The sequence below is a fragment of the Quercus lobata genome, chromosome 1 (genome assembly GCF_001633185.2).
Source record: "Quercus lobata isolate SW786 chromosome 1, ValleyOak3.0 Primary Assembly, whole genome shotgun sequence".
Lineage (NCBI taxonomy): Eukaryota > Viridiplantae > Streptophyta > Magnoliopsida > Fagales > Fagaceae > Quercus > Quercus lobata.
The window spans coordinates 11,546,281-11,559,320 of NC_044904.1; the positions used below are offsets into that span (position 1 = coordinate 11,546,281).

Sequence of the window (13,040 nt, forward strand, 5' to 3'; positions counted from 1 at the left end):
CACAAAAGATTGAAATAAACAGAGCAAGATTAAACAAGTTTGGGTCTTCCAGCTCTCCCTTTTAGGAAGGAATCATTTCAAGGCAAATGACAAATGTTTGGCTAGTTAGTGATCTCTCAAGTCTCAGCTTCTCCATGCCCTCTCTGTCTCTCTCCGAAATTTTTTTGAATCATTACTAGAGGAGCATACACTCTTTTATGAGTCAAGGAAGCACTGTGAAAGGTTTTACCAAGCCCTACTTCTAATTCAAATTCATTGCACGTTTATGGTTCCTTGAACTATATTAAATACCCATCATATAAGTTGGACAATATTTTCCTCCACTCATTAAAAGTCATATAATTCAACCGCTACGTAGTAGGTTTAAAGGTTTAAAGGAAATTCCACAGCGCCCCTCTACATCTTCCATGATTTGCAGAATTTCCCAGCAGACTGAGCTCCTTGGGTCTTCAAATCCCACTTTGGCAACTCGAGTAAAGCCCTCTTCAATGGCTATGTCTTCAATCATCCCCAAACTTAAAGATTTTCTTGTTTGCAAGACACTTTCAACCTCATTCCTTTTTGCACTCACCTTTATGGTATCTAACCACAACAGCTAAACAAGATTTATTATTCAACAATGCTATAGACACAAAAATTTCACACGTGAGATGGTAGATTATGATTAGTATAGCATCACTTTTATGGGACTACCTTTGACATCATTTTTATTGAATCTACTTTAATCCTAATCCTCTGCAGAAATCATTAAAACTTTCAAATCTCTAATGAAAATTACACATAAGATAAAACTCAAGCTGCATTGGCAGCAGTCATAAGGATTACACATAAATTTTTTTCTTTTAAAGAAGGAAATCCTTCGTGAAATTCTCTCCCATTAGCTCAGCCAGCTGTCCAGGTAATAGCAAGTAACTTAAATTGCTGTATTTAGCATTTTGACAATGTCAAGTTGCCTCAAGAAGGATTTCCCTGATTGAAAGGGTAAACATACATCAATGATTTGGTACATTTAAGTAACTTGAATTACTGCAGTTAGCATTTTGACAATGTTGAGTTGTTTTATGAAGGATTTCCTTGCATTGATTATTTAGTTCATATAAGTAACCTGAATTACTGCAGTTAGCATTCTGACAATGTCAAGTTCAAGTTGTTTTATGAAGGATTTCCTTCTTTAAAAGGAAAAACTTAACTGATTTAGTTCATTTTTGAGTTTCTTTACAACCAAAATTCGCTAATTCAGCTCAGCATATCAAAAGGGTACTTTAAATGCAATAGAAAAAGAAAAAGAAAATCCTATCCCTTCAAATTTTCTCCCCAATATTCCTTTCACAATAAAATTACTCTTATCAATCTTTAGACTAAAGCAGAAATAACAAATCCTAAGAAGCTGTCAGGATGATTTAATTATAATTTCAAGCCATCATAAACATGTGAAAATGACAGAATTGCTGCATTGTAATTGTCACCAACAATCCAAAAAGAGATACAAGAAGTAATAGAAAATTCAAATAGAGTTTTTACCTTGAATTCATAGACAAAACCGTGAGGCACTAAATTATGCAGCCTATACCCCAAACAAAAAGGTGATAAAGGAAAAGAGAAGAACTTTATAAACTCATCTTAGATTCAGAAACGTTGCAGTGATACACAAGCAAGTTAGAAATCCAACCATTTAGTGTAGTATACACAGGTCGCTGGGGAAATTATTCCATCCGGTGTACATAGACTTATCTGTGGACAAACTCCGCATGGAATTGAAGCCATGGCCCCAATTTTCGGTTCCGCTTTAAGGCCTGCTTTGCTTGCGCATCTATAACAAACTTTCCCAATAGGAATAGAATTAAACTCCCCCATTCCAGTACTCTTCACCTCCAATATCTCATTGTCCAAAACCAAAGCATTCACAATCTCTTCAATTTGCTGAGTTGTGAACTCAACATTGAAGGCTCTACTCCTCCTTATTGTGTCCAGAATTTCCTCCAGTGTAACAATCTTTTGCTCATAAATGATCTTCACACAGTGCTTTTTCAAGAAGTTTATAAACTCTGTATCGAGGCTCCCCTCAACATACCAAGCTCCACCAGTGATTTCCTTTGATGGTTCAAACTCTGTCGCAATATAGTGTTTTCTGCCTTTATTTTGGATGGTTACAACCTCTTTTATCAGTTTCTTAGCTTGAAGTGATTTGAGGGATTTGTTGAGCACATTGTCGGGGATGTTTGTTTCTCGTTTCATGTCTCTTGTCCAAATAGCCATGTCTTGCTTGCTTCGGATCAGATTATAAAGGATACGCTCATGTTCTGTCAAAGACTCAATAGGTGATTTTGAGTCAGGCTGTTTACGCTTCAGAGATGAGAGCCCTTGTGATCGGTTCATTCCTATCAAAAGACAATTGCAGGGGAAAAAAAAAAGAAAAGAAAAAGAAGGAGAAGACGTCATTCACTTACATAGGAGTACTGAACCTTGTTTTCTAGCATGGTGGGCATTAACATTCATATTTTAAAATAACCAGAATAATAAAAACTTATAGCCTTTATTCGATGTTGCATAATAACAGTAGGAAAAGGAAAGAAGAAAGTAAAATTTGTAAACTTAATTACTTCCATCTGTCAGCTATTCTTAAAAAAAAGGAAAAAAAAATTTCTCAAAAATTTAGAATTTTATTCAAAAAACCCAAATGAATCCACCACGGGAATCACCTTTCCATCCACTTCACAACAGAACAATAGTTCAGCCTATATCAGTATCACTACAAAGGCTAGCAAAATATTTCTATATTGTGTTGGTTTCTCTAGGTATACAGGTACAAGTACAACTATTAAAAGAGTTAAAGAATTAAAATTATTTCTCAAGCCAAAATTCTCATAAGAAGATGTAGTTCATCCTCATAAGTCAGAATTTCCATAAGAACCAAGCAAGATCACTAGAAATAATCATACACAAATACTCTCATTGGGGAGGTTGCCATGGACATACAACTTCCTAGAAACAAATATGCTTTTATTAATTTTTACTTAATCAACAAAAGATCTAAGCCCACAAGCACACTGATAAAACTTCTCTTCTTCCTTAAGCCAAAACTTCCCAGTATATTGGAAGCCAAAACACAAAGAAGTCAAATATATATTAACTCTTCTTTTCCTCAGAATTCTTAGCATGCAAACAAAAAGAAAACTCCATTGATTTTTTTTTTTTGGGGGAAGGGGGGGGGGGGGGGTGGGATGGCTTAAGGGCAAAAGGGGCATTTTTTTCTTTTTTTTCTAGTATGCTTTACCATTACAGAGGAGAAAAGCAAACTTACAAATTTAAATATATATATATATATATATATATATTGTCATCTACAATTTATCTTTCTAGGCAACTTTATTCTCAATATATGTATATATATGTATATATATATATTGTCATCTACAATTTGCAGTCTAATCGTTATTGCTTTTCATGACTGCATATCTGATTATTTGATGAAAACCAATGTTTTTTTCTGCCACAACTATTTTATAGTGCTATTTCCTACCTGGAATCTCATGGAAATCAATAATAATTTTTCTTCTAATCTCTCATCTAACACTATCTAAAAGATCCAATAAGAAAGAAGCTCTAAGCTACAAATGATGAAATATATAAGAACATTTCCTACATAAGAAACACAAAACATTTCTAATACAAATGAAGATAAACACTTAAAATTTCAAGCAAACCACAAATGCATGTATCTTATCCCTAAGCAAATTGGAATTAATGTTATCAAATCTCATATCCACAATTTTCATTCTTTTTTGCATCAAAATCCCAATATAGCAATATTTCAAAGGACCCATTTTCCCTATGACCTCCAAATCCCAAAAGAAGCACAAACAAGATTGAAATGTTGGCATTTTCCACTTAGCTAACCTTACTATGATTGTTTATCTTACATGAATGAGCTCCTAAACACTTTTTTCCCATAAAAAATTACAAAACAGAAGTGCAGAATTGCATATTTCATATTCTCTGCTTTCTCTAAGCAGCCAAACATAGGACAATAAAAAGAAAGAGAGAGAGTACCTGCACTCATTTTGTAAAAGCTTTTTGAATTCTCTAACAGGTTCGGAACACAAAGGAATTCAATAGAAGAAGAAATATGTAATATTCAGTTGAAATCTGCATCACAAGGAAAGAGAAATGGGTCATATTATACACTCAATAATATTGGTCATTATCAATATCTAATACTCTGATGCACCGATACGGCAAAAATGCCATCGTATCGGTATCCGATACGGATTCGGTTGGCATACCGGTACGAACGTACCCGAAGAGTATCGAGTCGAAGAAAATCATTTTTTAATTCCGATACGGCTCGGATACGTCCGAGATATGGCGAGTATCCGATAGGATACTGGAGAAAAAAAAAAAAAAAGGAAGAGAGAGAAGAATTTTGACACCTGGATGATTTCTGACCATATAAGGAGCCCTAATTTTGCTTCACCTTCACCCGATCTATCACTCTCTCCTTTCTACTCTCTCAGTCGCTCACTCTCAAAAGTCTCCACTCTGCTCTGAGCTTGCCGTCACAGACAGACCCACGACAAGAGCTCCTCCTCCTTCTTCTTGCCGCCGGTAAGTCTCTCAAACTGTCACTCTCTCTACCTCGCCTCTCGCTTGCCTCTGTTCTGAATCGGAAATCGGAATCGCCGAGAGGATTTTTTTTTTTTTTCTTTCCCTTTTCGCCTTCCCTTCTCTCTGTTTTTTCGTTTTGGGTTTTGGGCCTCGGGCCCTTCGGCTCGGCTCATGTTTGTTGTGGGTCTGTGACTCAAAGACCAGAGAATGGTTTTTTTTTTTTGGGCTGAGAATGGGTATGTTTGTTTTGTTGTGGTGTGGCCCATTGTCTTGGCCCACATGGGTTTGTGACTCAGAGTATATATATTATTTTATTTTTATTTTTTTGCTGATAATGGGTATGTTATATGTGGGTCTGTGATATCATATATATATATATATATATATATAAAAGAAACATTAGAAACATCAAACATTAGATAATAAAAACAATAGAATGTGATATATTGTTACTTAATTTTAAAACTTAAAATAAACATAAAATATGTACAAAAATATTTAAATATACCTAAAAATAAATATTAATTAATTAATTACTTGTCATATCCTTGACGTATCATATCCTAGATTTTTTTTAAAAATGTTGTATCCTCATACTCGTACCGTTACCGTACCGATACCCATATTTGTATCCATGCATCATAGCTAATACATGAGTGATAAGTGGGGTGGGAGAAAATACTTTCGGCTTTAGCATAGTTTGAGTGAAGGGGGGGGGGTGTTGGGGAAATCAATTGAGTTTTGGTGAATATGAGTACAGAGTTGACACAATTACATATATACAATCTCTCTTTACAACTATGACAAGTCTATAATACAATACAAGTGCACTCTAATAAGCTTAAAATATAAACATATAATTCCAATGAATATGCCAATATAAGCACCAAAAAATAAAGTTACCCAGAAAAGACAGTGGTGTTAACGCATGGTGGCAGAAAGGGGGGTGGAGATGGTGAGGGAAAATGGGTGAAATACAAGTAAGGTGGGAAAATGGGTCATGGAAGAGAATGAAATAAAGGAGAGTCTCAGTGCAAAACAAGGTTCTAAAATCAGCCTCCTCAAATTTTTAGCGAAACTAACCCAAAAAACTTTACTTTTTCTAGTTTAGATATCCAAGTTTTGTATGCACACATTAGACTCAATACTTTATTTCTTACTTCACTTAAGTATTTATTTTTTCTCTCTCCTCTCAACATATACAACCACCACCACACCACAGCGAGCCACCACCACATTCACGACACCATCACCACTGCACAAAACCCAACAACCATTTCCACAAAAACCCAAAAAATTCCATGCAATTAACCCATCTTAACCACCATTGCCTTGCATGCATCTACTGACATAAGTTAAATTGAGTTACAAAATTCAACAACTCATCCACATTTTGGAACAAAAACATCTTACCAATGCCCAAGACCATAACTTGACCCGGGGCCTTATTTTTGGTGGTGCTACACCTTGCAAATTCAACCACAAAGAACAATATCCATCAACAACAAGTACCATAAACATATTTACTTTTAAAACAAAAACACATTTTCCTCATGCCATGATCCAAGACTGCATTCACACTAACATGCTTTCCTCAAGGACTAAGTGCTTGTAGGTAACATTCAGAGCTGTAACACATAATAGCAAAATTTATTCACAGTTTGATACTCCATGAGTGGTAGTAGATCCACATGCTTGACATGCAACACAAGGAATAGTCAATAGGTTGTAAAGAACCATCATTGGTTGACTAGAACAAACCCATCATGCAATATAACTTGAACAAAAAAAACAGAGTTGTTCTATTTAAAACCCTAAAACATGAACAAACACAGTTAAACAGATGTGAAAATGGGTCAAGAAAAATGATGATTTTGAGTAACAAATCGCGTCAACTACTGAAATAGATACTCTAATTCAAGATTAGTGAAAAAAAGAGCCACAAAAATTGAACCCATCACCAAGCAAACCCACACTTGTAGCACAACCAATCCCACACACTGCAGGCTACCCACCGATACATGGTAGACACACACACCCATCATCATCAAGCAATTGAAGCACAAATCAAGAAAAATTGGAGGAATTTCAAAACAAATCAATAGTACCTAAAATGGATTTCGATCAACACTCCTTTCCTTGTGCCAGCAAGCCCAATTAATGGTGAACTCCTTTCTAAAAATGGCATGAAGTTGAAGAGAGAGCACAATCGAGAGAGAGAGAGAGAGAGAGAATGCAAGATAGCAAATAATTAATGACCTTTTATTGTTTGGCGAGAAAAATTGCCTCATTAGAGTTGGGCGAGTTGCCATTCATCCGCTAAGTTTGAACGTCGGTCAAACAAGTTAGGTCAATGCGAAGTGGTTTTGGATGGATTTCTCTATTTATTTGCTAAAACTTTAAACCCTATGTTTGGTTTGAGGGAAAGGAGTGGAAGAGAAGAGAAAATGAACAAGGGGAAAGGGAAAAATGTGGGCTCAAAGTAACAAGATTGTTAACAATTTTAATACATTTTTTTTTCTCTCATGCTATCCAAATAGCGGAAAACATATAATTTCTCTTCCTTTCCCTCTTCTTCCTCTCAAACCAAACAAAGCTTAAGAGTGGCGACTCTCTTTTTTGAGAATTAGTTTTTATTATACTGTGCATTTAATATATATATATATATATATATTATTTATTTATAATAAGGCTTTTTATTTTATTGTGACATTGTATTGATAAACACTTTGGATAATATTATTCAATCCTTACTAAAAACTAATTTGATTTGATGTAATAAATTTAACTGTAATTTCAAGTATATAAGCTAGTTTTTTTATTTAAAAAAAAAAAAATTGTAATAGGTGTGGGATGGGATGTGACAATTTCACACGAAGTAAAATTTTGCAGAGTAGGGCCCCACGAAGCCCCATGAGGTAAGGCAGTTTGCCCCATCATATGGGATGGAGGTGAAGACCCTATCCCTTGGGCCCACCCGACCCCATTTCCACCTCACTTGGGTTTCTTTTTTTCCTTTCTTTCTTTCTTTCTTTTGTGTGTGGCTTTTCTTTTCTCTTTATTTATTTATTTATTTTGTAGTTATGGCTATTTGAAACACAAGGACCAAGTCTTTGATACATCAACACTCATTTACCATGGTAATTGAATTCAATTGTTAATTACGCCAACTAGCATTGATTCAATTCTTTTTGAAGTGTAATCGTACTCATGTAAAGTGACCATCATATAGGTGATCCTCATCTAATTTTCAAAATAATACAAACTCCACCAAATTAGTAGCAACCAATCAGCTAAGTCTCTCTAATCAAACAATTTTATAGATGGGATAAATGCCTTTAAAATTTGAAATTTCTAAATCCAATTATTTGGGCAAATAAGATGGAAAAAAGAGAGTATGCAGAGAGTAGTGGTCTTGATGCACCATATCATAGGGTGTTGCAAATTGTGTGTGCAAACTGTGAAGCACAGGAGCGAAAAACACACCAATTTATTAAATGCATTGGTCTTGAGTCTTGACGCATTGTTTCATTAAGAGGAACACGGCAACGTATCTTAACTCTTAAGTTCTAAACAAGTGTGCCTGTTTTAGTTAAAAGATGAGCAAGTCACGTGATTTCATTAATTCAATTGTTACTTTGTAATTGGAGAGTTTGTTGGTTAGTGAGTTCAGTTGTTACTTTTATAGTTTAAAATTATGCGTGAAAGATGAGTTTTTGAATCAAACTCTCCTTTATCTTTGTCGATACCATATTTTGTCCAGCCCTGATTCATGCGCCAAAATAAAGACAAAAAATTTAGAGAAATTGAAAAAAGGTACAAAAATACAAGTTTCAAAGCCAAAAAGGGTAAAAAATAAATACAATATGATTGGATGGTGGATAAAGGGGTCACAACATTTAAAATCCCTTTTTATAGCAAATGAGGCCAAAACCCTACTCTAGTGTGGTCAAAAGGTTGACTTTTCGATCCAACCATTTGATTGAGTTGAATTTTGGACCGTCTCATAGGACATATTTTTCTCTTCAAAATGGTAGTTTATGGGCCAAAATAAGAGTTAAAATGGTAAGATATCATCAAAATACCAAAACCCTAATAGAAAACTTCACCCTTTTTTTTTTGGAAAAACGGGCAGTTTTTAGGCCAACTTCGCACAATAAACTGTACCAATTAGGCAAGAACTGGAGCGATCCGGTTCAACTAACTCAAAGAATAAGGTATTGACTACCTCTCATAAAAAGGGCTCGATGAGATCTACCTTAGTTTGGAAGATATGAATTTTTCAAGGAAAAACGTCACAAAATTTTCAACACTGCATCACCTTCCTTCCGAATGTGATATCTTGAAAACCATAGCTCCAAATCTTGCGAAGTTAGGATCATTAGAAACTAGATATTTAGAGATTTCCAGGGATATAAAGTTTGAAGAAATTGGAACCCGGAAAGACCTCCAAACAGCAACCTAAATATAGTGTCAAAAAAGAGGAAATTCAGAAAATTGGAAAAGAAGGATGGAGAAGCTTCTAAAGGGACAGCTGGACATCACAACTAGTGTTACAGTCGTTGCTATAGCTGGTGCTTAGTAGAATGGGTGCCACCTACCCCTCCCTCCATCCCTATAAATATCATCCCCCCTCCACTTGGAAATGCACACTAGGAGACACAAAATTCCTATAAAAATTCTCTAGGATAGGACTCTCTCTCTCTCTCTCTCTCTCTCTCTCTCTCTCTCTCTCTCTCTCTCTCTCTCTCTCTCTCTCTCTCTCTCTCTCTCTCTCTCTCTCTCTCTCTCTCTCTCTCTCGTTTTTCCCTAGGAAACCACTCTTAGACTTTTAGCACAAAAAAATCCTATTTTGGTAGGTGGGTAAGTTATAAGGGATTGGGTTAGCTTCCCTATAGCTATACCCATTCCCTTTCTTTTGTTATTATAACATCATACATTAAATATAAAAATGATCTTCTTTTTATTCATTGTCTCTTTATTTTACTTGCTTTAAATTCCTATATTGTTGTATATCTCTTTATCTTTATGCTTATATTATTATTTTTTGTTTGTAATATTGTGCTTGCTTCCCTAGATGGGTACTGGACCATCTCTTAGGATTTGTATGGGAAGTACCCTTAGGGTCCGTTTGGTTGGAGTGGAAAAGTAGGAGGATAGAAAATTGTGAGAGGATGGAAGAGTAAGAGTATAGAAAATATTTTATTTTCTCTCCTTTTTGTTTGGTTAGGTGTGGAAAAGCGTGGGGATAGAAAAAATGAGTTTAAATAAATTTACGCATATACCCTTATTAAAGAATGATGTCCAATTAAAACAAAAAAGTGACAAATAACCATAAAAAAAAAAAAAAAAAGAGTACTCACCCAAATTTATTAAAAAAATAAAAATTATGTCCCAAAAAGATTTTATTTTCTCTCCTTTTTGATTGGTTGGGAGTGGAAAAGTGGAGAGATGGAAAAAATGAGTTTGAATAAATTTATTCATATACCATATATTAAAGAATGATACCTGTGGGGCCCAAATGATTTATGGGCCAGGCCCATCTACCCGGGGAGAATCCAAAGGCCCAAGCCGAGGAGGGCTATGGCCCAAACTCGACAAGATAGCCTTTCGATACTGCCGAGGGCAGTTCAGTCCTCGGCAGACCCAAAGTACCCCCAGAAAGAAGGGTAAAAACGGTATAGGACTGAAACTTGAAAGAAAGATCTAAAATATCCGGGGAAAGTTGCTGTTACTGCCATTTAATGCTCTGAACCTGACAGAGCCGCATTCTTTGGCTTTTACAACCATCCCCAACGACTTTGGGTATGAACTGACGGGACAAGTATCAGCCTTGGAAAGATTGACCCTATACGTGGATGAAGGATAGTGGACGCAGGCGAGTATAAAAGGAAAGATAAGGAACCTAGAGAAGGGGCTGGGAAAAATGGTCAAAAACCAGAGCCACCCAGCCCACCTCCAGGAGAAAGACTCCAGGGGTGAAGGAAAACTTAACCTTGTATGAACACCACGAAAAACCCACCGCCTGTCGATCAAGGCCTAGCCTTCCAAACCCACGCTCTACAAATGATATTGTTTGGGCCTTTTTACGTGCGAACCCGACACCGTTACGGTCCGTCACAAATCGTGTCCTTACAATACCCAATTAAAACAAAAAAAATGACAAATAACCATAAAAATAAAAATAAAAAAAAAGAGTAATCACCCAAATTTATTAAAAAAATAAAAATCATGTCCCAAAAAAAAATCACGTCTAGTTAAAAAACAAAAAAAAACTATTATGACACCCAGGCCCTAGAAAATCAAAAGAAAAAAAAGAACAAAAAAAAAAACAAAAAAAAAGAAAAAAAAAAGAAAGAAAGAAAGAAAGAAGACTCAATGTTGCTACACAGGAAGAAAAAAAAAAAAAAAAAAACAAAAACAAAACACTTTGCTGCCCAAAAGAAAGAAGAAGGCACACCTAGGCCTAAAAATCAAAAGAGAAAAAAAAGGATAAAATAAAAAGAAAAGAAAAAAGAGGCAACGTTGCCACATAAGAAAAAGAAAAAAAAAAAAAATATATATATATATATATATATATTAAAATAAAAAAGAAAAAGACAACGTTATTGCCTAGGGGAGAAGAAAATAAAAAAGGCAACTTGAAGAAGCCCATGTGCACATGCATATAGGCATTTTTGTCAATCAAGAAAAAAAAATTATCTCTGCTTAGTTTTCTTTCCATGTTAGGAAGAAAATATTTTGGTGGGTTTGGGGAGAAAACACCTGGGTCCCACCATTTATTTTCTCTTCTCCTTACTCAACCAAACACACTCTAAAAAAGTTTTCCCTCTCATTTTCTCGCCAAAGTTTTCCCTCCCACCTAAGCATCTAGGGTCTTTACATTTATGTCATCCATTTTATTTTCAAGCAATCTCCCTCCCCTTTACTTTTAGATTGTGTTTGTTTGAAGGTAAAATAAGGTGAATGAAAAATTTTGAAGAGGAAATGGAAAGGAAAACTTTTTTATAGTATGTTTGGTTAGATGGAAAGGAAGAAAAATAAATGATGAGGCCCGGGTGTTTTCTCTCCGAACCCACCAAAATGTTTTTTCCTTAAAATGGGGAGAAAACTGGGTGGGGATGCATTTTTCCTAATTGACAAAAATGACCATGTGCAAGTGCACATGTGCTTCGTCTAGTTGGTTTTATTTATTTATTTATTTTTTTGGGCAATAACATTGCTTTTTTTTTCCCTGCTTTTTCTTTATTGGGGAGTAATGTTGCCTTTTCTTCTTCTTCTTCTTCTTCTTCTTCTTTTCTTTTGATTTTCTAGGACTGGGCGTGATAGTTGTTTTTTTTAAAACTATATGTGATTTTTTTTTTTGGGGAATATGATTTTTTTTTAATAATAAATTTGGGTGATTGTTCTTTTTTTTGTGTGGTTATTTGTCATATATATATATTTTTTTTAATTGGGCATCATTCTTTAACAAAGGTATATGAGTAAATTTATTTAAACTCATTTTTTTTCATCCCTTTACTTTTCCACTCTCAAACCAAACAAAAATGAGAGAAATTAAAATCTTTTCTATCCTCTCACTTTTCCATCCTTCCGTTACTTTCTATCCTCCCACTTTTCCATCCCTCCAACCAAACAGACATTTATGTCATCTATTTTATTTTCAAGCAATCCCCTTCCCCATTACTTTTATGTCATCCATTTTATTTTCAAGAAATCCCCTTCCCCTTTACTTTATTGCACGCGCGCGCACACACACACACTCTATATCTAGACACTTAAATAAATAAATAAAGATTTTTTATTTCAACTCTCTTAAATGGTTTTTAAACCTCAAATAAAGCACAATACGAGTATGTCTCATAAGAATGGTTGATAGCTTAGAACTCTCATTTCTTTATGATAAAGAACCCATAATGCTTGAAAGAGATTAAAATTTATTTAAGAGAGATATATATAAAATAAAAAAAAATAAAAATCTTTTTACTCAACATTTACAAGTGTGCCTATTTTATATAAAACATGAGCAAGTTATGTGATTTCATTAGTTCAAAAGATACATTGTAATCAAAGAATTTGTTGGTTAGTGAGATGATCAATGAGTTATTTTTGTTTCACTAATTGTAGCGGTTAAGGTTTTTTATTAGAAAAAATTAGCAAATTAATTAGAGATTAAATAGAGTGAGTGAGTCTATGCTAAATATATAATTAAACTATTTTGAACCAATTAATTTCAATTAATGAGGAGTTCAATTTTCTCTTTAATTAATTTTTAGTAAATCTAAGATCTATATAATCTTAACTTCTTGTATTTTGAGATTTTAGAGAGAGAGAGAGAGATTTTTGACAAATCCACTATTGGATTACATTACCTTTGTATATCCTCATTGTTTGCAAAATTTCAAAACAATCAAAAATCAATAATTAGGTCATCA

General features: G+C 34.5%; 1 protein-coding gene across 3 annotated transcripts; it reads right to left on the minus strand.

Annotated features, from left to right (window-relative positions):
* Nucleotides 1-1,479: 1,479 nt before the first annotated feature.
* LOC115978768 (DNA-directed RNA polymerase III subunit rpc6-like) lies at nucleotides 1,480-4,772 on the minus strand. Of its 3 annotated transcripts, none has more exons than XM_031100631.1 (3): nucleotides 4,447-4,772; nucleotides 4,051-4,146; nucleotides 1,480-2,378 (listed from the first exon to the last, which is right to left on the minus strand). In XM_031100631.1, the coding sequence occupies exons 2-3, from the start codon at nucleotides 4,058-4,060 to the stop codon at nucleotides 1,657-1,659; spliced, it is 732 nt and encodes a 243-aa protein (XP_030956491.1). In that variant the 5' UTR covers nucleotides 4,061-4,146; nucleotides 4,447-4,772; the 3' UTR covers nucleotides 1,480-1,656. The 3 variants fall into 3 exon arrangements, with proteins under 3 accessions (XP_030956491.1, XP_030956481.1, XP_030956500.1); XM_031100621.1 differs by having other exon boundaries at nucleotides 4,431-4,772; XM_031100640.1 differs by lacking the exon at nucleotides 4,447-4,772 and adding an exon at nucleotides 4,284-4,373.
* Between the last annotated feature and the right edge of the window lie 8,268 nt (nucleotides 4,773-13,040).